This window comes from Vombatus ursinus, unplaced genomic scaffold (assembly GCF_900497805.2).
Source record: "Vombatus ursinus unplaced genomic scaffold, bare-nosed wombat genome assembly UNPS02009205.1, whole genome shotgun sequence".
NCBI classification, from domain to species: domain Eukaryota; kingdom Metazoa; phylum Chordata; class Mammalia; order Diprotodontia; family Vombatidae; genus Vombatus; species Vombatus ursinus.
The window spans coordinates 18467206-18492104 of NW_020948983.1; the positions used below are offsets into that span (position 1 = coordinate 18467206).

Genomic DNA, 24899 nt, shown 5'->3' on the forward strand with positions numbered 1-24899 from the left:
GAGTTTGGGGAAGTGGGAAGAGGAGAAAGAGGAGAAAGAGGAAGAAGAACCACCAGCCTGGCAACACTCACCTTCTTTCTGGGAGGACTGTGTGAAGCGAACGCCACGGGGATTGACATAGTCCATGTCATGGACGGAGGCTGAATCTGAATGGTCAGCTAGAGAAGTACACTCTTCTAACACCTCAGGGATGGACTCCACGGATGCTGACTGGACCTTTTCCACCTGGGACACTTCATGCTATAGCACAGGATTATAGAATTCTTAAGAGTTCGAATGGAAGTGAAAGCTCATCCTGGACAACCCCTTTCCTTTACAATAGGCTGAAGAGGTACAGAAGAAGTGGGGAGGTCCAGTGAAGGCAGAAAGCTTAATCTTGAAAGGTTGAGTTCTAAAAATTTCCCCTTATGGAACACACATAGGAGGTATTAGACTCTTCTCATTCTTTTCTAACAAAATTGTATATGAGGGACCCAGATCTTTTGGCTTTAAAACATGAGTAGATAGCAAAAGACAGCATGGGGTAACAGAAAAGGTACTGGACTAGGAGTCAAAAGAGTTCTAGTCCCAGTTCTGCCACTAAGTGGCTGGGTGACCATGAGCAGTTCATTTCACATTTCTGAGCCTGTTTCCTCATTTGTTAAAGAGGTAGATTTGGAGACATGACCTTTTATGTCCCTTAAACCTAGGTTTTTATTAATTTTATGAGTTTACATGACAATATGATTTTTAAACATTTTCAATTCAACATTTATTGAGGGCTGACTATGCCAAGACCCCATTTTAACTTCTGAGGGATGAAAGAGCATCACAAATTTCTCATGAAGTATAGTAAACAGTATGCCTGGAAAGATGGAAGTAGTAAGAACTTTCACTGGATCTGGGTTCAGAACCTTCCCTTAAATACTAGGGAGGCTGCCAGTGACTTGCCTGGCTCCCTCAATCCCACTACCCTGGAACACACAGTAACTGCTCTACTCCTCTCCTTTACAAGAAAGCCATGCCTTTCAGGAAATATCACTGGAACAGAGAGGTAATAATAGTTGACATTTATATAGCTCTTAGGGCAGCTAGGTGGGCAGTGCACAGAGTGCTGGGCCTAGAGTCAGGAAGACTCATCTTCCTGAGTTCACATCTCACCTCAGACACTTACTAGCTGTGTGACCCCGGGCAAGTCACTTAATCCTGTTTGCCTCAGTTTCCCCATCTGTAAAATGAGTTGGAGAAGGAAATGGCAAATCATTCGAGTATCTTGGACAAGAAAACCCTAAATGGGGTCACAAAGAGTTGGACATGACTGAAATGACTGAACAACAAATATACTTCTTATTATGTGCCAGGCACTGTGCTAAACTCTTTACAATTATCATCTCATCTCATGAACCCTGGGAGACAGGTGTTATAATTATTCCCATTTTGCAGATAAGGAAACAGAGGTTAAGTGACTTGCCCAGGGTTACATAGCTAGTATCTGAGGATGGATTTGAACTTAGGTCAGGTCTTCCTGACTGTGGGACTGCAGGTCCATCTACTGTGCCACCAGAAGGGAGATAGCTTCCTAAGTCCTTTTCTACCAGCCATGGTTTAGGAAAGAATGCAAAGAGCTGAAGAAAGCAGCCAGTTTTCAAAGAGAAAATTAGAGATCTTGAGAGATACTATACCTGGGGATCAGACTGTTCAGGAGAGCCCAATTCGCTGTTTACAGGCACCAAGGCTGCGCTGGGTCCCAGGGAGCCAGCCTGCTCCAGGTCAGTGAGATCTTCCTTGGATGTGGTCTGGGAGGAGAGGTCAAGGCCACTATCAGTTGAGGGGCTCACAGCTGTGGAGGTGGCTTCAGAACTTGTGGAGGACACAGGCATGGAGGCATCAATGAAGGGCACAGCACCTGCCAAAGAGAGTCCCTTGGAAAATGAGCATATGCTTGAAGGGAAGAAATGCTATAATTCCAGAAGCTGTGAGACAGTCACAGCTTCTTCATATCCCAGTCTGTGTGTTGATCTCAATACTCTTTTTTTTTTAAATTTTCATTTGATTGTTTTTTTTTCCACTTAATGGTATTTCATTTTTTCCAATTACATGTAAAGATAGTTTTCAACATTCACTTTTATAAGATTTTGAGTTCCAGATTTTTTCGTCCCTCCCTTCCCTCTAACATAGGTTATATATGTGCAATCATATTAAACATATTTCCACGTTAGTCATGTTGTGAAAGAAGAATCAGAACAAAAGGGAAAAACCATGAGAAAGAAAAAACAAAAAGAGAAAGAGAGAAAATAGTATGCTTCGATCTGCATTCAGACTCCATCGTTCTTTCTTTGGATGTGGATAGCATTTTCCATCGTGAGTCTTTTGGAGTCGTCTTAGATCCATGCATTGCTGAGAAGAGCCAAGTCTTTCAAAGTCAGTCATTGCACAATGTGGCTGTTACTGTGTATAGTATTCTTCTGGTTCTGCTCATTTCATTCAGCATCAGTTCATGTAAGTCTTTCCAGGTTTTCTGAAATCTGCCTGCTCATCACTTCTTATAGCACAATATTACATTCATATACCACAACTTGTTTGGCCATTTCCCAATTGATGGGCATCCCCTCAATTTCCAACTCTTTGCTACCACAAAAATAGCTGCTAGAAATATTTTTGTACATGTGGGCCCTTTTCCATTTTTTATGATCTCTTTGAGATACAGACCTAGTAGTGGTACTGCTGTGATCTCAATACTCTTTGAAAACTTATTGTCTTAGCAGAACAGGTATCCAGGGTTTCCCTTGGAACAAAAAACCTCAAAAGCTACTGTAGAATTGCTGAAGGGTCATAGAATACTAGAGTTCACTGTTCAAACTGTACAGCACACAAGAGCTCAGAGATTTTACACCCCATTTGATTAAAATGAAAGCACCTGCTCCCAGCACATAGATCATGGTTATAATCACGTCTCTAGCCCCCACTCCATCAAAGAGAAGAATGTCTTCTTTGTAGGAGCCATCACCCTATATTATCCTGTTCAAAAGAAATCCAGAAACCTGAGACCAAGGTATAGTTTTAGCTAGAAGGAAACTTACCTGTAAAGTTGGAGGACAGGGTAGCTCCATTAGTAGTGGGTGACTCTGTGACTTTGGTGACATGTCGTGGGGGCCGTGGAGACCTCTTCTGCTTTTTCCACTTGGATGAATCACTCATGCCTCCTGCTCTCATTTTTAGCTGCAAATATCACACCCCATTGAATTGTCATCTGAGCTAGGATTCAGTTGCTAGAGCCCTCCCTCCCCTCAAAGTTTAGTCAGGAGCAGCCCCATTTGACCACAGGAAGCAGCCTAAAGCATCCTCTCCCCGGTACCATCCACCCATGGCCAAATGAAAACCACAATGGATCACACTCTCATCCTTTCAATCTGACTATTCTTCCAAATGTATTTACTCACACCTAACAGGCTAGCTTAGCAATTGACTCCTGGAAGGAGGCCTCCTGGTCTCAGCAACCACTCTTAAATCTGAAGAACTCTGGAGTCAGAAGAATAAGGGCCTCCAATTCCTCATCCCAAACCTTTTCTGGACCACAGCTTGAGACTACAGAGCTAAGTATCAGAACTTTCATTAGCACCTGGGCATTCCCATGCTCCACTCCCCAACCTCTCTGTCCAGTCAAACAAGTCTACTAGCACTGGGGATGGGCTTTGGTAGAGCAGTGCAGATACTTCTTATACAATCTCCTAAGGATGACTGGCTTTGACAACAGGACCAAGGTCTTCTAGCAGAGGTTTGTTTCAGGCCACACACGGAGTGGGCATGCAGAAGGTATCAGGAAATCATTAGCAGTGACCACCTTGCCAGGAGTCATTCTCCAGGCCCAATGGCCCAGAACTTCAAGAACTTTCCCCCTCAATTGTCCTGCTGAATCTAACCCTGGGGAGATTTCTGAGGTGGAAAGTTCTTGTACAAAAGATGTGAACCCACTCTTCCCACTTGAGCTTCTTTCAGAGCTCTCTATCTCTGGCCCTCGGCAACTGTTCCTCCTTATTCCCTGGCTTTTTGCATGAGATTGGCTAGTGAATTTCCTCTTTGTAAAAATGGAACAGCATACCAGCTGAGACCAGCAGTTAAAGCCATGACTACTCAGCAATTTTCTCAATCCCAAATGCAGTTGCTATTTGCTGAATAAATGTACCAGTTCACTACTCCTGTCTTACCCTACCTTGCCTCTTTCAGTGCAGTTTTGCATTCCCCAAAATCAAGTCCATCTATTTCCCTACATCTCATTCCATCCTGTTAGCTATCCAATATGTTAGATTGCTGTTCTCATAGCTTCTTTTTAGTCACAGTGGACTTCCAACTTTACTGCCTGTTGATTGTCATGGGGTCCTTAGTATTGGACTGTTTAGATTTAATGATCTTTTCTTTACTATGAACTCATTTATTTCATCTAGGACCATTTCTTCCTCAACCCAGATGCTTTCATCATTTTAAACTGTACCCACTCTGAAAATGCAGCCCCAAACTGATTTACTCCCTGATTGACCTTTCTCAGATTGGCCCTCCAGTTCCTTTCCCCCAGAGCCTATCTATCAATACCACCCTTAATTGGGAGAAAAAACTTTTTCCTATTTCCCAAGGGCTGAGCAGACAAGATAATGCTATCCTTGCCATGGTCCCTTCCTTACTCTTACCAGATTTCATTTTTTTCTTTTCCCTAAGTCTCTGAATACTCTGAGGCAGCATGGAAGAGTGGAAAGAACATTGGATTTGGAGTTAGAGTGTGTGTTTCATTTATGTGATCTTAGGTAAATCACTAAACCTCACTGGTACTCAGTTTTCTTATGGATAAAATGAGATGGGTGAATCTGATGATGCCTAAAGTCTCTTTTAGCTTTAAATCTATGATCCTATCACCTGACCTGGGCAGGGCAATTGATCCTTCTCCATAGGTATACATAGTTCCTTTTTTTAGGAGGGTTGTGAAGCAGCTGACTAAAGGTTCCTTAATGTGCCTGACTGAGAAACAACAGATTATCCAGTTCCTTACCTATAGCTCTCCAAAGTGAGACGTCCTCAGGAAACAGCCCCCAGTTCTCTAAAACATGATAGTGAGACCCCTAAAGCCCTGTTGCCTACATCACAGACACCTTCAGGGTTTTGAACATTTCAGTAAGGTAGGGAGATTTCTCTCCCAGGAAGTTGTCCACTAGAACTGGTATTAATACCAAATTAGAAGAGACTTCCCCATGGGAGCAAGAGGACCCCACAGAGAAATCATCAAAACTTCTGCAGCAAGGGGACCAAGGATCATTGGAAGAGTCAAAGTCTTGTAAGCTGCACTGACAAGTTGCCAACTATGTGGTTTGCTGAGAGAGAACCAATAATCTATTTGCCATTGATCTCTAAAAAGTACCAGGGTCTTGGCCTAATCATTCTTGGCCTATCTCCTTTCTCTTCAGTAAACTCCCATCTAGCCAGGGGCTCAAGGCAGTTTAATTCCCACTGCACTGACACATTTCCAGTGAGATCAGTTACACTGCACTACCTTCTTCTGGGTTCTCTACTATTACAACTCCACCTGCTTCTATAGGCCCATCTGATTTCCAGCTAGGGTGGGTGCTGGGAGGTAGTGTTATAATTACAACATCTAAGTGATGAAATAAACACCTGGTCTAAGGGAAGATTCTCAGAATCTAGGAACAAATGTGTGATAAGGCTAATTCTCAGCAAAGGGAGGTATTCCTCTCACTAGACTGCTTTGGGGCAGGAAAAGAAAGGAAATCCTCTAGTAGCAGAAGGGAAAGGTCCTAAGATAGTGGTGATGATGCTATTCACCTCAGGATCTGACGGAGCTGGGGAACCTCAAATCACCATACCTGCTGACCTCTGTGTTTCCAGAAGTCAGTGTGATATTTGAGAAAAAGGGCAGGATCCAAGGTTAATAACTATGGCTACATACCAAGTCTGGCCAGTTGAGGGAGACGGAACTCAAAACTGGACAAGCATACCAGTTGGCATTCAAGAGACAACAACATGCTGAGAAGATAGGTTTGTGGTCCAGGCTAACCCCCCCAGAGTCACACAGTTCCTCACTGCTTCAAATGCCTCACCTCTAGTGGGAAAATTCTTAGTGAAGGGATAGAGACATTATCCCTCTGGCTCAAGGAAACAGGAGAAAAGTAAGGCATGAGACAAAGTTTCTCAAACTTGGACCCTATTCTCCCTGGTTTCATCAAACCCTATGCCTTGAGTGATAAGAGTGAATATCCAAAGACATGAGGCATACTAGGTGGCCTGGGGCACTCAGTAGACCCTGGCACCACCCTATTACTTCCCAGAAGCCACATTCCAGAATACCTGTTCTTGATGGCACCCCAGGTGGCTCAAAGTCTGATAACTCTCCCATCTCCTCCAAACCCAACCTCATCAATCAGGGAACACTGCCTGGGATTCCTTTGTTAGTTATGACAGTGAAAAGGAAAGGCAGAGAGAAAGGGAGGAGAGGAGAGGTTTCTGTCTGGAGGTCTTTCTCACTTCCCTAGCGATGTTGGTGCTTGACTCCTTGAAAGATGAGATGACATGGCAGGGCTAGCTTTCTTTCTCCAGGTCTGTGCACCATTCCACTCCCTTCTCTACTAGCTCTCCTCCTGCCCCAGGCAGAATCCCAACACTGCAAAGCAACAATTGCATGCACCTTCCCCAAGCCGTGCTGTGTTACCAGGGAAAGGGAAGTTTTGCTTCACACAAAAGGGCTGGGACCCAGGTGGTGCTTGCAAAAATAGAAGAGGAAGGGGATGGAAAGGGAGAGAGAGAGACCTTGAGGTTCTTAAAGAGCAGTACCCTCTCTAACTGGTTCAGGGCTTTGGGTTGTTCCCCACTACTTAGTTCCAGTTTGTTGAGGAGACATGGAGAAATCTGTGAAAGACAGGCAAATGCACGGTTTTAACAAAGTGAAATCAACCCAGAGACACAGCAACAGGACCCAGGGCAGTACTGTGGGCAGGGAGAGGCATGCACCAAACAGACAGGAATTGCTGTCCAGGCCTGACAGGCAGAGTTTCATGAGGCTGAGAGTTGCCATTATTATTCTTGTGTACCCTTTTGAGACCTGGGAGTAAGTTCTGGGAAGTCCAGTTTCTCAGGTCTAAGCAGCAGAAAGTCAGATGTCTGATGACCTGCCCACCCCTGACAGGCCAGGCACTTCTGAACTTTCCAGAGGGGAGGGCATAAGTCCAGCAACATAGTGGGGTCCATCTTCATCTGACATGAAGCACTCAGCCTTATGGAGAACCAGTGATTTTCATTTCTGCCCAAACACCATTCCAGCATGGCCTTTAAAACCTTCAAAAAGATCCTGAAGGGATCACCTTTATGGAAGGAGAGCTCCAGGTCTTAAGCCCTTGCCAGTACTAGGAATAAAAATGGGTCAGAAAGGAAGAGCAGGGAAGGGAGAAGCCTCTGGGGTAGCAAAGTGTTTCCAATGGCATTCAGAGCCTGAATATGTGTGATGGCTATTCTTAGACTCTAAGCAGATCTTCCCAAACAAAAACATTTCTCTACAGAATAAAGTTGTTCCAAGAAAATACCTGAGGCATTGATGAGGGGAAAGGAAAGCTAGGCAGAGGTAAGGGCATGAGTCAAGTCCCAGGCCTTCTTACCTTCTTCATGTTTGTCCCTATATAGTTCTTCGGTTCTTCTTTAAACTGAGGTAACCTGTAAGATAGAAAGCCCCAAGGAATACAAAGATTACTAGGGTGACCTCCTGCAGGCTGGCTTGCACCCTGTGTAGTACTGAGTCATAGCCTGCCCTGCTCCCTAGAAAAGAATGAGAGGAAGAGCAAGCTGGAGGTTTCACAGGCCTCTGCTCCACTCAACCTAGCCACAAACATATGTGTGTCTTATCACCATCAATGAAGGTTGTATGGTACAGTATGGTACAGTGGGAAAAAGCCTAGACTGGAAGTTTGAGCTAGAATTTAATCTGGGTCTCTAGCCACTAATTCATTGCGTGTCTTCAATCAAGTTATTTCACTTCTCTGGGGCACTTCTTAGTGCCCTCATCTGCAAAATGAGGGGTTGGACTAAATGAACTCACTCCATTTTTAGTATCATATGCTTCTATGGTTGTGAGGACAATAACCACCCCCCCCCCCCTTTCCCACAATAGCACAACTGAGACCTTCTTAGGGATCGGGATGTGCTTGTTACAGACACTTCCAGAAAGAAATAATGACGTCATGGAGTCAAGGAGGTTCAATGTTCTGGGAGCTCAGGAGCTCTTCTCTCCCCAAACTAATTCATTCAGTCATTCACTCAATAAGTGTTTATTAAGTGCCTACTATGTGCCTGGCACTGCACTGGGTACTGGGGACACAAAGACAAAAACAAAATGGCACCTGCCCCCATGGGGACAAGGGTAGGGAAACAACACAGATATAAATACTTAAATACAAAATTCTATACATACAAAGTACACAGTGCTCTCCTGGGGTGGAGGGAGGTGTGGTGGCACTAACAACTGTAGGATAAGGAAAGACCATCAACTGGAGGGATAAGGAAAGTTCTTATGTAGGAAAGGGTACCTGAGCTAAGCCCGGAGGGAAGTTTGGGATTCTAAGAAGTAGAGGTGAGGAGTGGAGTGCCTTCTGGACATGAGGAACAGGCTTTGAAAAGGCTCCAGAAGCCAGAAATGGAATGCTGTATATGGGGAATAACAGAAGGCCATTTTGGCTGAAATGTACAGTGCTTGTGGTATAATAATGTGAACTAGTCTAGAAAGATAGGCTGAAGGTCTTTAAAGGCTAAACAGAGGAGTTTGTATTTTATCCTAGAGTAATGGGTGGCCACTGAAGTTTCTTAAGCACCAGAGTGATGCTTTTGGAGCTCAAAAGTCCTTTCCTGATCTAATTTATGAGTATCCACCTGGTTGAGGCTTATGTGGGAGATGACATGAGAGTCATATATCACATCCCAATGAGATGTCAGGGTCCTGAGAACACAATAGGTAGAAAAAGGGGAATACTCAAGTTAGAAATCAATAAATGATCCTAGACTAAATATAAGGAGCCTTTCCTTCACAGCAGGTCTAGAGATATGCCCAATCATTCTTATCCACTGACTCAGGAAAGCCAAGAATATACTGAACAAAGGCAACCTTCTTAGTTCCCCCAAAGTTACAACTAAGAAGAGCTGTAAGAAGGAGACTGCTCTTTCTACTTCAGCAGGGATTCCTGGGCCACAACCAGGGACCTGGGGAAGCCTGGAGATCAATGTCTTGTCCCTCTCCCTTAGAAATCAGGTCAAAGTCTGGGAGCCTAGCTCCTCTCCTGCTCAGTTCCCTTGGTGGACTGCCCTTTCCCAGCTGTTACCTGTATAGAAACAGACATTGGCCTGGGAAGCAGAATCATCTCCATCTGTCCAGATCAAATAAACCCTCCCTTCCCTTGTAAGTCAGGCCAGTTCTTTACTCCCTTTTCTCTGTAACCCGAAGCTCAGAGAACTGCCCCCACATCAATTCAAGTGGCATCTGATGTGGCTGTAAGGCTAGCCAGGTCCCTTAAGTGGCTGGAGAAAAGCAGGCAGGCTCAGGGGGCCAGGGCAGCCCAGCCGAGGCAAACATGAGCAGGTTTACCTTGTGAAGAGCAGCTGCACCATGTCGACGAGAGTGTGCTCTGCGGATTTTCTCAATAACTCTGCACAGACAAAAACAAATAACACAGGTGTCATTACTTGCTGTGCTATTATCAGGAGGCTTCTCTGAGCAGACTCCCCTCCAAACCTTGTTTACCAAGGATTACGCCAAACTTATTAAAACCAGCTCCAGTGAAGGCCTTGCAGTCATGCCAGCAGTCAGCCACAAGGTGGCAGCACTGAGTCATGGGGGGAAAAAAAGGTTGGGGAAACATGGCTAACCTCTACTCCACCTTGAACCATACCCCTCCATCCCACAGCAGACCTGAGGGGCAAGCAGCAACCCAAGAAACCTTGAGGGTGGCCAGTGTCCTGGCAAAAGACAGTGTGGGATCCATCCAGACTCCCTTCTCTGTTTATCCAGAAAAACTTGAAGCCTTTAGCCAAGTCTCAGGACAAATGACTAATACAGGAAGCCTCTGATTGGCCTCAGCTATACCAAAGATGAAATGGAAAAGTCTTGAGTCTTGGTTCTCTCCAAGGTTTGTGAAGACAAGCCGACATATGTAAAATACTCTGTAAACCATGAAGTGCTACATAAATGTTAGCTATTATTAATCAGTCTCAGTGGAACTGACCAGAGGTCCTAGCCAGATATGAGGGCTAACTGACATGCACCTACCACTGAGCCTCATCTCAAAGCAGATCCGGAAGCAAGACTGCATAATCTCACACACAGATTCGTTAGTCAGATGGGCTCCCACTGGGGTTAGCAGCAGAGTCCGAAGAACCTGAAAGGAGAACGGGAATTTCAAAGAAGACAGTAGTAAGGTGTGCTGGGAGGGGCAGGGCCTGAGGGCTCAGAGGCTGCTCTCACACAACTTGTCTCTGAGGTCACAGGAACATATGGCCTAAGAGATTATAGGATCATCACTCTAGAACTGGAAGGGGCCTTAGATTCATGTAGTCCAAACATCATTTTATGGAAGAGGAAAGCGAGGTCTAAAGAGCCCTGGTTTCATTTTGTTAGAATCCCAAGGACCTTCCGCAGGAATGATTTCTCTGTTTTGTGACCAAATGAGTCCATGAGGCAGTCGAGTCTCCTTGTGGCCCTCTCCAGGGCTCAGCAGATGGGCAGCATAAATCTGGTTTGTCAGATCTACAATGTATCAAGGACTTCCGGCACTTGAAATCATTTTATTTATTAAAAGCTTTCCTTCAAAAAAGCTTTTACTTTGGGTACCTAAGCTGCCTGTTTGAAAATAAAGTGGCTCACTAATCTCTTATAGAGTTAAAACACAACCCTCTCCCACCCACAGTCCTGAGTAATTGGATCTGGTGGCACGAGGTCTTGGCCATTAGCCTAATTACTCTCTCCCTCAACTTACCTGAAGAATTTTCATCAGGACAACCTCATCACTGGCAGGGTCCGTGCCCACAAACCGAGCATGAGTGACAGCATCTGCCATGTTCTCCATTCCTTCTGCTGTGCCCTCATGAGTGGGATCTGCTCCACCAACAAAGGAGAGACTGAATGAAGCAGCGGACAAAAGTATGGCCATCTACGCTAGGAGCTTTGTCCCTCTAGGATTCCAATTTTGTTTTTCTTGTCTGACTTCCTCTGGGAATTTCTGCCTATGACTGGCTCCATGAATCAGGTGCCCTGGATGAACAAACTTCAATATGTAGAACTATTCCTTTTAGCCAGGAAAGGCTGAATGAGGAGAAGCTCAGAACTCCTGTTTTGGGATTCTCCCAGGAAAAGAAATGAGTAAGGACTAAGTTAAGGATGCCAAGTCTGTAGCCTTTTCCTTTACATCTTTCAACACAGCTTTTTCTCAGGCTCATTCTGGAGCTTCAACCCAGGCACAGCTGAGGCTGGGAGGGTTGGAGGGTGGCCTGGACTGAAACTGCTGCCAGTAATCATATCTGGTGCCACACAGCAGCTCTGAGAATCCTTCTTCTGGCTTTGGTTTCAATCTCCTTTAGTACAATACTGCACTGTGTGTGATTCCTATTGCCATATTAACTAAACAGGTATTAGAAGGGAACAAGGACAAAACAAGGTTTAGGTGTAGCTAATTAGTGAGGTGGTAGAGAGTAGGATCCCTTAGCTCCATTCAGACTAAGAAGATAAGGCAGTAGCTAGACCAAGACCTGGGATAGTCAGTTCTATGACACTTGACTTTCCTTCAGCTCCTCTTTCATTTACATGCTAAACATAGGGAAATTGCCACCGTTAAGGTGAAGTGTTCCTCTGGTGCCAAGTTCCTGCCCTAAGTTCCCTTACGAGGACTTGGTTCTTAGTCCTGAAAGGGGAAAGGAAGACTTGAGAGAGGCAGGGAGATGATAAGCATTAAAGGGGGGGGTCAGTGGGAGAAGCAAGGTTGGACATGGTAAGAATGAACAGAGAGCAGGAGGAACTCCTCAGCAATTCAGATCATTATGGTTATGAAGCACCTAGTGTTTGTGCAAGGCCCTGGCTTTAGAAAAACAGTACAGGCGGCCCTGGAGTATAAAGACTTTGTAGGAAAAGTTGCTTCTTTACTTTTTTGCTACTTAGAACTAAATGCACACTCTGACCCATGGGAGAGAATGGTTTCTAACAGGCATCTAGGTAAACAACCTTTGTCGGAGATCTTCTTTCCTCTATGCCCTGGGACCCTTCCCAGGAAAAATCTCTGAAGGCTCTTTATTCCCTGTACAACAGCCCTCTCCCTAGGCACAGGGAATGGCCAAGTTATAGGCCAGAAAAGGATATATCTTTCATGCCAGCATGTGGGCTGGTGGAATTATGATCTTTACAGGTCACCTCAACTCTTCATGCCCTAGTCCTGAATTACTATTGAGCATCCTTTTGCCCAATTCCCTTAGAACCTGCAGCCAGATCTCATTCTCCCACTGGGATCTTGGTTTCATTTTAGCTACCTATGATACTCGAGATTAATAATAATAATAACAGTGATAGCTAACATTTATATAATGTTTATTTTGTGCCAGATACTGTAGTAAGTGCTTTACAATTATCTCATTTGATTTTTACAACAACTATGGGAGGTAAGTGCTATTATTATTCCCATTTTATAGATGAAGAAACTGAGGAAACACTAAGCGACTTGTCCAAGGTCACACAGCTAGTGTCTAAGGTAGCAGTTGAATTCAGGTCTTCCTGACTCCTAAATTGATGCTCCTGCTTCCCATCCTCAGATTTCTGAGGGGAGTGAAAGGAGATTGATAAGGGTTGAAGGGGATAGATTTGAGGGGACAACTGATTGACCCTTATAGGTCATCTTGGCAAAACTCCCCTATTAAGGACTTCTTTAGCTCTGCTTGTCACTCTGAAACATATGACACCCAAGTCTGAATAAAATATTAATTTTCCCAAAAGCCATGTAAGAGTGAAAAGGCTTCAGCATTACAGTAAGACGTCCACTAAGCTGGCATGCAATCATCAGTATAAATCTTGGCCTGGGTGATATGTGGAGCCAAACAAAAGGCTCATCCTGTAATTGGGACCCAGGGCCACTCCAGAAACTGTTATATCAGGGATATCTTGCAGAATTGCAGGTCAAATGAAAGTTCTTTTGAGTTTCTACATGAGCAGGTGGGGAGGCCTGTTCTGCCATTTGGGGCTTCCCTTAGTCTTCCCAAGTTCTTTTGCATTTTCACTTCACATTGCCCCCAACCCACACAGGCCTAGAATGTCAGAGGGATGAAATTCAGGTTGAATCCCAAGGAAAACCTGTTGTTTCTTCATGTCCACTGCCATTCTTGCCCTCACTCATCACTGTATTCCCACCCACTCTTATCCCCATTATAACCATATTTAGCAAAATCCTTCTTCTGGATAACTAGAAACCACCTCTACAGCCCTAGAGGCTAGAATGGGCTCTCTTTCCTGACAGATCCTTAGATGGCTTGCTGACCAAAAAAGCTTGGAGGGTAGAGAGATCATTAAAAGACAGTGCGAGATGGTACGAACAGGCAGTCAGAGGCTGTGCAGAAGAATAGCCTGCAGGTGGTGCTAAGGGCAAAGAAGGAGCTGCCTGGGCTCAATTTGCTGTGGAGAAGGGATCCAAGTGTGAGGCAAGGGCTAGAGTACTCAGGGGAAGTTGATGCTTCTGGAACACACCCTAGCAGGTGCCCAGCAACTTTACTCAGGAAGCTGGGTGTTTAGGGGTAATTTTAGCCTCAGGGAATGTTCAAAAAGCCAACTTTTGGGGTACAAGGCCTCTTATCTCAGTCTTATTCTCCTCCTCCTTAGAGCATTTTTCTTTCTAGTTGGCTGAGGTATGAGCTATACCTTTATCCCATAGTCTGTCTATATGGAAACAAAGGAAGACATCTTTTTTTTTTTTCTAGATGCTTAATCCTTGAGCATGGGATAAGGACATGACAGAAAGACGCTGACATCTTGAGAAAAGAGATCCACTAACAAAGGCTTACACAAGTTCAATAAACACAAATAAATGAAAGGACCTTGCATTTTTAACTCTTACTGAGGTAAAAGCAAAGGGCCAAGCATCTGAGTGTCCTAGCTCCTCCATTTCTCCCATTACTCTGTAAGCAATTAGTACTAAACAATGATAACTTAACGTGGGGGGATGATTGGAGGGGAGGAGGAAGGGTGAGGACACAGCAGGATGCTTCTCATGATAGTCCTTGAGTCATCGAGTTTGGCTGCCCAAAGAGGATCTAGGATCTTACCTATGAGTGAGTATGACAAAAACTTGTTAACAGAGGTGAGTGCTAGTCCAGTGATGGGACCAGTAGTGTCTTCAGAACGAATAACTTCCAGGAATGGTCGAAGGAACACATTGGGCTCAATCTCAGAGAGATCTGTAAAGGAAGAAGTGAGTCCATGAAGAGATACTACTTGATAGGCAGTTCCTTCCCCCCATAAAGAGACCCTTCTTGCTACTATATATGCCCAAAGACCATCGTTGCTGGGTCAATGAAAGATCAGATCCCTGGCTTCTCTGATCACCTTTATCTTTCATTTCTTCCCTCACTTCTCCATCCCCTACAGATCTTGGCAATCTGGACAAGAGGAGCCAGCTGTTGCCTAGTAAAGGAGCCTTAAGGCTGGGATGCTAACCAGAACCATCCCTATAACTGTGTCTTCAGCCTTTCTAGTCAAAGTGGTCTGTCTCTGATCAAAGCATGCCTGCTCTCTGGGACTTGCAGTTCTTTAATGAGGAAGGAAAGAATGGATGGAAAGGGTAGGGCTACTTGCATTTCCCACTTATTATATCTTGGATTATAATCTGTGAAGGCCTTGACCTGAGAATGAAATAATCACAGAATCTCCAAGTTAGAGGAGGAATGACTCTCAAAAGTCATCCAGTTTATCATGTACTCACTCAGCTGAATAAGAATTTCCTCTACAATATCACCAACAAATGGTTATTCAGCCTTTATTTGAAAACCTCTACTAAGGGGAGACTTACTAACTGCTTTGGTACTCAATTTCACTTTTAGAAACCTCAGTTAGGAAGTTTTTCCTTATGCTGAATCTAAATTTGCGTCTTTGCAGCTTCTACCCACTATTCCTAGTTTTGCCTTCTGGAACCAAGAACAAATCTAACCCTTCTTCTATAAAATAACTCTTCAAATATCTAAAGGTAGTTATGTCTCCTATGTCCTCTCTTTTTCAGGCTAAACAATATTTCTAATTCTTTCAACTAATATTCATATGGTTGGTCTAAAGTTTCCTCACTGTCCTGGGTGCCCTCTTCTAAACGTTCTCTTGATTGTTAATGCTCCCTCCAAAAACGTGGCCTCTAAAATAGAACCCAATATTCCAGATAAGGGCAGAGTACAGTGGGGTTATCATCTCCCTTTTCCTGCACACTGTCTCTTGTATTTTATGTTTGTAAAATGTATTTTTATTGATATTTTTGTTTTTCCATCACCTAGATTTCCCTCTGTATCCTTCTCTATCTTCTTCCCCAGAAAGCCATCCTTTATAACAATTTTTTTAAAAGAATGAGAAAAAAATTCAGCAATATTGATCAATACATCAAAAAGAGAAATCTGACACATATGCAATGTTCACCATGCTTCTATTAATGCAGCCTATGATCAATTTGGCTTTTTTAACTGTCATACTTTTTAGCTTGTACTCCATTAAAACATGAGATTTTAAAAAAAGTTATCTAATTTTATTGATTTTTTTTGTTTTTCCATCACATTTGTTTCCAAATAAATCCCTTGTCTCTACCCTATTCAGTAACAATCTCTTGTAACAAAGACTGAAAAAGAAAATGGAAAGAAAAATTATTTCAAGAAAATTAACACAACTGACAGTCTATACAGTCTTTCATATCCATAGTCTCTACCTCTACAATGAAAGAAGAGAGGTGAATTTTCTCATTCTTTTCCAGGACCAAGTTTGGCAATTATAATTTCACAGCGGTTAGAGATTTTTTCCCTAGGAATTATTGTCTAGCCATTGCACTAGCCCCAATCTTCTCCATTTTGTACTTGGCACAGTTGATTTTTGAAATCAAAGTGTAGGATTTTACATTTATCCTTATTACATTTTATCTTATTAGATTTGGCTCAAGAGTCTCCAAGATCTTTTTTGATCCTGACTTTGTCCCACAAAGTGACAATACTATCCTTCTTAGCTTCAAGTCTTCTGCAAAAGACAGGATGAATCATGGGGTTATTTTCTCAATAGGCCATTGAGAAAAGACGACTATACAGTTTGTACTTAGTCTCTCCCTTACCTGTAAAAAAGGAAAAGACTGCAAGATTGAAGAGGGTTTTACCACTGACCCAAGGACCTGACTCAACCTGACAGAGCTCTTCCACATCTATGTCCAAAGTGTTAAAACTCTGGCCTGTTTTGATTTTTCAGACAACTTCCCAAACAAGTCTCAAATAAGTCTGAAGATCTGAAGGGGCAGCTCCACAACTGCTACAGGTCAAAGGAAGCTGGATTTCTTGGCTATAATCAATCCCATGCTGGAAGATCTCTATCTGTTCCCTGATCCCACCCATTTGCCCCCTTCATTGTATAAGCATTCCTGGGTTCTGCTGCTTCTCAGATTAAAGCTTTAGTTAACTGGCAGTTCCCAAAGTATTTCCAAGGTTGACTTTACAGTGATTTCATCAGCTGTCTGAAATTTGTTTCTTTTTCCCATAGCCTCCACTTAAATTTTGAAACCCGGAGAAAAACTCTTTTTGGTGGGGGAAAATGATTTTTGGAGTGTAACAAATACACAGAATAGGATAATTTAAAAACATATTATGTATAACTTAATTTATTCATAAACATTTAAAATAGAGAAGGGAAGGCCAGGTGAAGGAAAACCCAGAAAAATTAGGGATAAAAATGTTACTTATCCTGCTTTGTTATTTTTTTTTCCAGGAAAACTCAAGGAAATCATCAGAAAAAGAAACAAAGAACACTGTCAAAATTTTCGAATTCACATCTCTAATAGAGACCTGCTCTCTCTACACTTTGATCTATCCTGAGACATTAACACCTAAATCTCTACCCAGAGTATTCCCCTCACTGGGAAGGTATAGAATTAGGATATCAAGGTGAAAGGAACAGCTTCAGGTAGGTCCACTTCTCTTAAGAAGAACTAAACTCAAGTGGGAAGTAAGAGACCTTGGAGGGAAAGAGTAAGGCACTCAATGAGGAGCCTAGATAAAGACTGCAGGAAGAGCCCAAGGAGGTCCTAGAAGCGCCAGAATGAGTATTACATGATATAATTCCAGACTCATTCATTTGGAATCTCTGGGCTTATACCCAGGTAGCTCCTAAATAAAGTCCTAACAAATTATCTGTCAAATGAGGGGGTTGGCCCAGATTACTTCTCTTTCAGCTGTAATAGTCCTACATGACCATAGTATGCCAGGCCCTTTTATCCTCCACTATCTCTCAAAGTCGGTCCAAGTTCATGTTCATTGTTTCTATGATATTATCTATCCATCTTATCCTCTGCCATCCCCTTCCCCCCTCCTTTTTTTAATTTGAGGTAATTGGGGTTAAGTGACTTGCCCAGAGTCACACAGCTAGTGAATGTTATGTGTCTGAGGCCGGATTTGAACTCAGGTCCTCCTGACTCCAGGGCCGGTGCTCTATCCACTGTGTTGCCTAGCGGCCCCGACATATTTTAAATCACAATATTCTGGGTTTTTTGGGGGGTTTTTTTTGGCTGGGCAATGGGGTTAAGTGACTTGTCCGTGGTCACACTGCTAGTACTCCTTTTCCTTTTGCTGTCAATCTTTCCCAACATCAGGAGCTTTTCCAATGAGTCCTGTCTTCTTATTATGTGGCCAAAGTTTTTAAGCTTCAGCTTCACTATTTGACCTTCCAGTGAACAGCCTGAATTAATTTTTGAAGTATTGACCAACCTGACCTTCTTCCTGTCTAAGGAACCCTCAAAAGTCTTCTCCAACACTACAATTCAAAAGCATTGATTTTGCGGCACTCAGCTTTTTCTTATAGTCCACGTCTCACAGCCATACATTGCTACTGGAAAAACCATAGCTTTGACTTTTTTCCTTCCCAAATCCAATGGTGGGTAGATTTGAGGAACTGTTCCCTAGTCTAACTCTTGGTAAAGATGCTCTGTTTCTACAAACATAAATGAGTTAGAGGAAGTAGATTCTGTACTTGTTAGGTTGTTCAAAAATACACTTATTGAGTGCTTACTAAATGCTACCATATAAGACATGGTCCCTTTCTTAGAAGGAGGGGGGATTATTTAAGAGACCGGTGAAGGAAGGGGCCCCTTGCGGGAGAGGCAAAATGAAGGAGAGAGGAAACTTCCTTAAAAAGTCTGACTTGAGAGTCTGGAAGTTAAATTTAGATTCCTTGTTGGAGTATGGTTCAGGGTCTGTGAGAAGGGCTACCTAAAACAATCAGTATATAATTTATGGCTGATCATCCACCTCAGAAATATTATATTATAGAATGTTAGAGCTTAAAGAGGCCTTAAGAGATGTTTCTCATATTACAGAGTAAAATGAGGCCAAGAATGACTAAGTACACAAGGTCACAAAGGGAGTTAGTGTCAAAGCTAGCATTAGAATTCAAGGTCTACTGACACCCAGTTCGATATTCTCTACCTGATACCAGCCTCATTTCTTTTTTTTTAATCACCCCCATTTATGAAGATTAAATATTTTAAAAATGCAAGGTTAATTCTTGGATCATTGATTATTCAACCAGTAAAGGAATAGATGTCAGAGATGAAGCTCTTGAAAACTATTTCTTATATCTGGGGCAGCTTTAAGTGACCTCCTTGACCTCTAGAGGCATACTTTCTCCAAAGTGAGTAGAACATGAGTGTTAAAGACAAAGGGTTTTTTCTTCTTTTTTTTTTAAACTAAGGTTGGAAGAATATTTTACTATGTCTTTTTTAGAAGATATGCCCTATAAGAGCAGGATGAGTAGGAATTTGATTGATAATCCTTGGCTTTATCTGTCTAGCAACCATAAGGTTCAGTGTCAATGGTGAGGAAGAACCGCTTGGGTTCTGTAAGCCAGAGTACATTGGTGCCCCTCACGTGGACCAGGCAGAGGTATTTTACAACTGAGAAGATATATAACACCCTCAACTAGGAAGACAAGTCTGTTTTGGAGAGCTGTCAACCTTAGGGCACAAACAGTCCAGTAAACAGAGCACAGCTTGGTGAAGGGTTGCTCTGCAGGAAACTGGTTCATATTCTTGGGGTAGGAAAAGGAAAAAAAAGAGCAAAGAAGAAATTTAAACTACTACTAGAGCAGGAATGGACAGGATCTCTTTACTACTAGGTCTCTGCTTCTAGGGCCCAGCCTAGATTCACCCCTCAGTCAGTGAACGGCTGAGGAGACTGGGGAAGTCCACAATTCAGTACTGCCTAAGTAAAAGGCAGTATTGTACTTTAGAATTACTCTCACTCACTAAGCACTGCCCCCTTCCCCTAACTCTTACTAAGGATAGTGAGTGGTGTTCAACTGTCCCCATATTATGGGTAAAGATAATGAGGTAGAGAAATTCTAAATTAGGTAGATGGTCACCTTGATAATCACAAATAACATATGAATCCTAAGATAGGTAGAGCCATGTCCAAATGAGGCAGGTAAGTGGCACAGAGGACAGTGTGCCAGACCTGGAGTCAGGAAGGCATGAGTTCAAATTTGACCTCAAACACTAGTTGTGTGACTCTGGGCAAATCACTTAACCCTGTTTCCCTCAGTTTCCTCATCTGTAAAATGAGCTGGAGAAGAAAATGGCAAACCATTCCAGTATCTATACCAAGAAAATCCCAGAGTGGTCAGAAAGAGTTAGACATGGCTCAAAACAGCTAAACAATAACAATGGCCAAATGGAAATCCTTGGAATATTTCAATCCTTTCCTTGTTCTCTGTAGCTCCTTGCTCCCCCAATCTCTTTCTGCACACACACACACACCATGTGATACTTTCTACTATCATGACAGCCTGCAGGCTTCACTGTCCTAGGTCAAGCAGAAGTCTCCATGCTTATAGAGGAGTAGTTCCCACCTTTCCCGGGGGGGGGGGGGGTTGTGTCCTTTCCTGGCTGTGGTAGCCCCTTCTCTCTTGACTGGCACCCAGCTGGCACATTCCTGAGCCAAAATGCTCACATAAGCTACTTTCCCTGGTAGTAAAAGCTCTTCACTCCTGAGTGACTCTTATCAGGGGCGGTTAGGCGTTCTCAATTGGATTACATAGACTAGGAAAAAGGCGTGTGACATGTTATTTCAACACCATTTTGCCCTAGTAATGCCTACCTCATTCCTTTCACACACCAAGGAACCAAGTATCCTTTCACCTACCCCCATCCCCTCACTGTCCCAAGAAAGGCATACCATCCCTTTTCAAGCCTCTTTTTAGACTCTTCATTCTGAAAATCCAGGCTAAGGTTTACTGGGGTAAAACTAGGTGTCTACTGGCTACCTTACTCTACAAAAATAGTAATGTTATCCTTTCTAGCATTAAATCTCAGATCTTTTCTATGTACAAACCCTTTAACAAATTCTTTTATTTGATGTTTACAGTTACCTTGTACAGTCTACATTCTGTAGAGAAGGAAAGTGAGGTCTAAAGAGGGTGACTTGTCCAAGGTCCCACAGCTAATAAGTGGCAGAGGATGGACTAAAAGTCCTCTGACTTAGAGTCCAGTGACAGATGAATCAGTCAGTCAGTCAGTAAATATTTATTAATTGTCTACTGCATGGGACTCTGAAGGTACTAAGAATTCTGGCTTTCCTGACTTTTCCACAAAGTTCTATAAGCATGCCCAATCTTAGCTTTTAAACAGTATTATACAAGATGAAGTTTTTTTTTTTGCCTACTTCAAACACTTCACATTTTATGTGAAAGCATAAGTCCCCACTTCCCTTTCTTGCCCACAAGGAGGTTCACTGCCAAAGAAAAGCACAATCATTCCCTCTAATCAGATTTATGCAGAGTATCCAGGAATCCCTTACCCTGTGGCTATCACAATGACTTCTTTCACATCTGTGTCAGAGTTTTAAAAAGGCAAGGTCAAAGGGATGAATAAAACTAAGTTTGAGGAAAGTCTGAAGCCTGGCTAGCTCCAGCTGGGGTCACTTGGGGACATTTGTTACACCTGCTATCGGCTCTGTTTCGCAGCTTCCAAATCTTCCAGACCTGTGAGTGGTAAGCAAGGAAACTAATTCCAAATAAGGGTCCTGAGATGTGGCTGCGCCCAGAGAGATTCATTCTCTAGTCCGGGTGGAAAGATTCAATAACCCTCCCCCAAGCATTTGCTCCGATTTTCTGAGGTATTACCACACCCATGAGGAGAAGTGATACGCACTGGATAGAAGTCAGGAGACTCAAGGTATGCTCTCTGCTACTAACTTGGGATAGGACTTTCTGCAAGTTAATTCACTGCATTATAAAATGAAAATCGATGAATTGGATGAACCCAGAGGTTTGCTTCTTAGTCAACCTTCCACTTGGGAGTGAGCCTACTTCAACACAGATGACTGCAAAAGTTAACCTGAAGGGAAACCTCAGGAAAGGCTAGTCCTGTACATCTGCCTAAGTCTCTAAAAATAACCCTTCTGTTCTCAGCTATCATCCAGTAGCTTCCCCCAACAACTACTTTACTGGTACAGATCTAAAGAGGTTCTAGGACTCTGGCCCTATTAAAGTCAAGGTTTGTCGGTAGATCAAATAAAGTCCACAGCACCTAGGTCTATCTGGAAAAAGCGGTCAAAGATAATTCTGCCACTCACTTACACTAATAATCTATTTATAACAACTAAGCTTTTCAAAATTCTTTGGAGACTTTTCCTTTTCCTTTTTCTTTTTCCATCTCACTTTTCTCCCTCAAGAAACAAAAGAACCTGCTTTTCATGAATTGGAACACCAAACCCTGATTACTTACCTATATGACCAAACATAAGATACTCCTGACCTAAAAATGCTTTGCATTTTCTAGAAACCTGAGAACACTAGGAATTAAGGATGACAAACCTCAAAATTTCCTTTAAACTGTCATTGACAAGTAATTATCAAAGGGTCATGGCCAGAAGGGCCCAACTCAGAGTGGAGGTGACACGAGAGTCCAACTGCCTAAATAGTTGGTGTGAAAAGGGTCAAAGGTCACCTAGGGAGAGCTTTCCAATGGATTAGGCATCTAGGTACCTTCTGGACTAAAACTCTCACCCATGAGTACAACAGGCACTTCCTGGAGAAAGGAAAAAAAGGAGTCTTTCTACCTGGCTCCCAGAGTACTTGGCAGCAGAACAAGAAAGGCACCTTAACACTGAAAAAAGGCAGGTTTTGTCTCAAATTTTCAAAATAAAGATGAGAACAGAGTTTGCAAAGTATAGGCCAGCAAGTGTGAACTTAATAAAACATCACAGAATTCTGCTAGTGATTAAGAGGTAGTTAGTGAATATCTAGAAAATGCAGCAAAGCTTATCAAAAGCTAGCAGAGCTTCAGCAAGAACAGGTCATGCCAGACTGGGCTTATTTCTTTTTTCAGACAGGGCTATTAAATTGGTAGATCATATGAATATTACAGATATAACATCTATATTTTAGTAAGGACTTTGTTTAAAAAAAAAACCCAAAAACAAACCTCATGCTGTTTTGTGGAAAAGATGGAGAGATGTGGACTAGACAGAAGTAAAACTAGATAGATTCAGAACTAGTTGCATTGGCCAGACTAAAAAAATAGTCATTAATGGTCTGATGTCAACCTGGAAGGAGGGAGCCAGGAGTCTCCCAGGAATCTGTACTGGGTCCTACGCTGTGCAACATTTTGATCAATGACTTGGATAAAAGAATGGGCTACATCGTTATCAGATTTACTGAAGACACAAAGTAGAGGGAGACAGCTAATACAACGGATGAGGGGAAAACTCCAGAAAGATCTCAACAAAATAGAATACTGTGCTGAATCTAACAGAGTAAAATTTAACAGGGATAAATGTTAAGTCTTATACTTGGTTTCAAGAAATCAACTTCAAAAATACAAGATGGGGGTTAGATAGCATAGTTAGATTACAGTTTATCTGGGGAAAAAAAACCACTAGGTTTTAGAGGATAGCAAGCTCAATGTCAGTACCGAGATACGGCAGCCAAAAAAAAAAGCTAATTTAATCTTGGTATGTATGCATTAAGGGCGGCATAGTTTCCAGGGAAAGGAAAGTCTTACTCCTCTGTACTGTGGTTATACCACTTCTCAAATATTATGTCTAGAAAATAACAGAATTAGAGCTAAAAAGGCCAATCCCCTCATTTTACAGATGAGGAAACTGAGGCCCAGGAGAGGTTAGGTAACTTGGCTAGGCCACATGGCTAGGAAGTTATGAGAGGCAGGATCTGAACTCAGGATTTTCAGATGCAAAGTTTAGCATTCTGTCCACTATGTTACTCACAAATTAAATTGGAAAAAAAGAGAGAGAGAGAAAAGGATGGAAGAACAAAATGGACAAAGGGCTTAGATATAGAAATAAATGGCAAGGACTTCAGCCATCAACAATCTTTGAGAATTAGTAAAGATAATTTTTACTTCAATCACAGACACATATAAGTCGGATAATGTTCACAACCAAAATGGTAAAGGGTTTTAAGATCATGCAACACGAAATTATGTTGAATAAATTGAGGATATTTAACCTGGAAAAAAGAAGACTGGGCCTGGGAAAGTGTGAAAGAGGAGCATGATAGCTGTCTTCATATATCTGAAGGCTTGTCATAAAAAGGAGAGAGTAGACTTGATCTTTTTGGCCCTGGAGGGCAAAACTAGGGGTACTGGGTGAAAGTAACAAAAATTTGATATCAATAAAATCTAACAATCACAGGTACCCAATAGTGAAATGGCCTGTCTCAGAGGGTAGCAGGCTCCTTTTCTTTGAAGGTCTTCAAGGAAAGGCTGGATGACTTGGTTAGGTGTTGTCCTTCATTCTTGAAGAGGACCAAAATGACATCACTATACTTAGAGTCAAGTTACAGCATGTCCACCTGTGGCTGATCAGACTAATACAAGTTCAGAATCTTCTACCACAAGTTAGACACAAACTGTCCATGTGAACATTTGGGGTGCATTCTCTAAATTTGCACATCTTTCGTTTCTTTTGAACCATTTCAATACTGCTTTGCTCATAGTGCACAGCACTTTCTCTGATGTGGGCACCCCATGCTGAGTGGTCCTGTGCCAGTGTCTCCCATATCACAGAATCAATTCCAAAGTTCTTAGGAGAGACCTTGAGAGTGTCTTTGTATCTCTTCTTCTGATCACCATGTGAACACTTGTACTATATGAATGCTCCATAAAATTGTCTTTTTGCAAGCATACGTTTTTCATTCGAACAATGTAGCAGAATGTTACAGAGGGAAATATTTTTCAGGTATCAGTTGGATTAGAGGGTGGGAAATCTGTGACCTCGAGGCCACGTGTGGCCCTCTAGGTCCTCAAGTGCAACCCTTTGACTGAATCCAAACTTCACAGAACAAACTGTCGTTCTTGAGGGCCTAGAGGGCCACATGTGGCCTCAAGGCTGCAAGTTCCCTACTCCTGGAATAAGGAGGGCTCTTTCAGTCTTGAATTTCTGTGATCTCATGTACATGGCAAGAAGCAAGCTTTTTTTGGTCAATCTTCTAAAATCCTTATTTCTACATCATAGGTCAAGCTAGACAACATAAAGAGAGCATATACAAAAGTGCCAGGTTGATGAATCTGATTTCAAGGATACACCTGGTTTGGAGAAAGGAGTTTCCGATTTGGGGTGTTCCTGCTTTCTATAACAGCTAGGTGGCGTAGTAGACAGGGTACAGGAATTGGACTCAC

At 42.7% G+C, this 24899-nt stretch overlaps 1 protein-coding gene across 6 annotated transcripts in view; it reads right to left on the bottom strand.

Annotated features, from left to right (window-relative positions):
- GBF1 (golgi brefeldin A resistant guanine nucleotide exchange factor 1) overlaps positions 1–24899 on the bottom strand; it is a 127732-nt gene that overhangs the window by 19260 nt on the left and 83573 nt on the right. For 4 of the 6 annotated variants that reach the window (XM_027852159.1, XM_027852156.1, XM_027852157.1 and 1 more), the window contains exons 4-12: positions 14308–14439; positions 10989–11107; positions 10283–10391; positions 9602–9662; positions 7629–7683; positions 6811–6885; positions 3060–3198; positions 1662–1885; positions 72–240 (exon numbers count right to left, since the gene is read on the bottom strand). In XM_027852159.1, coding sequence (XP_027707960.1) covers positions 72–240; positions 1662–1885; positions 3060–3198; positions 6811–6885; positions 7629–7683; positions 9602–9662; positions 10283–10391; positions 10989–11107; positions 14308–14439 — 1083 coding nt within the window. The remainder of the gene's footprint in view (positions 1–71; positions 241–1661; positions 1886–3059; positions 3199–6810; positions 6886–7628; positions 7684–9601; positions 9663–10282; positions 10392–10988; positions 11108–14307; positions 14440–24899) is intronic. The other 2 variants (XM_027852161.1, XM_027852160.1) reach the window with 1 other exon arrangement.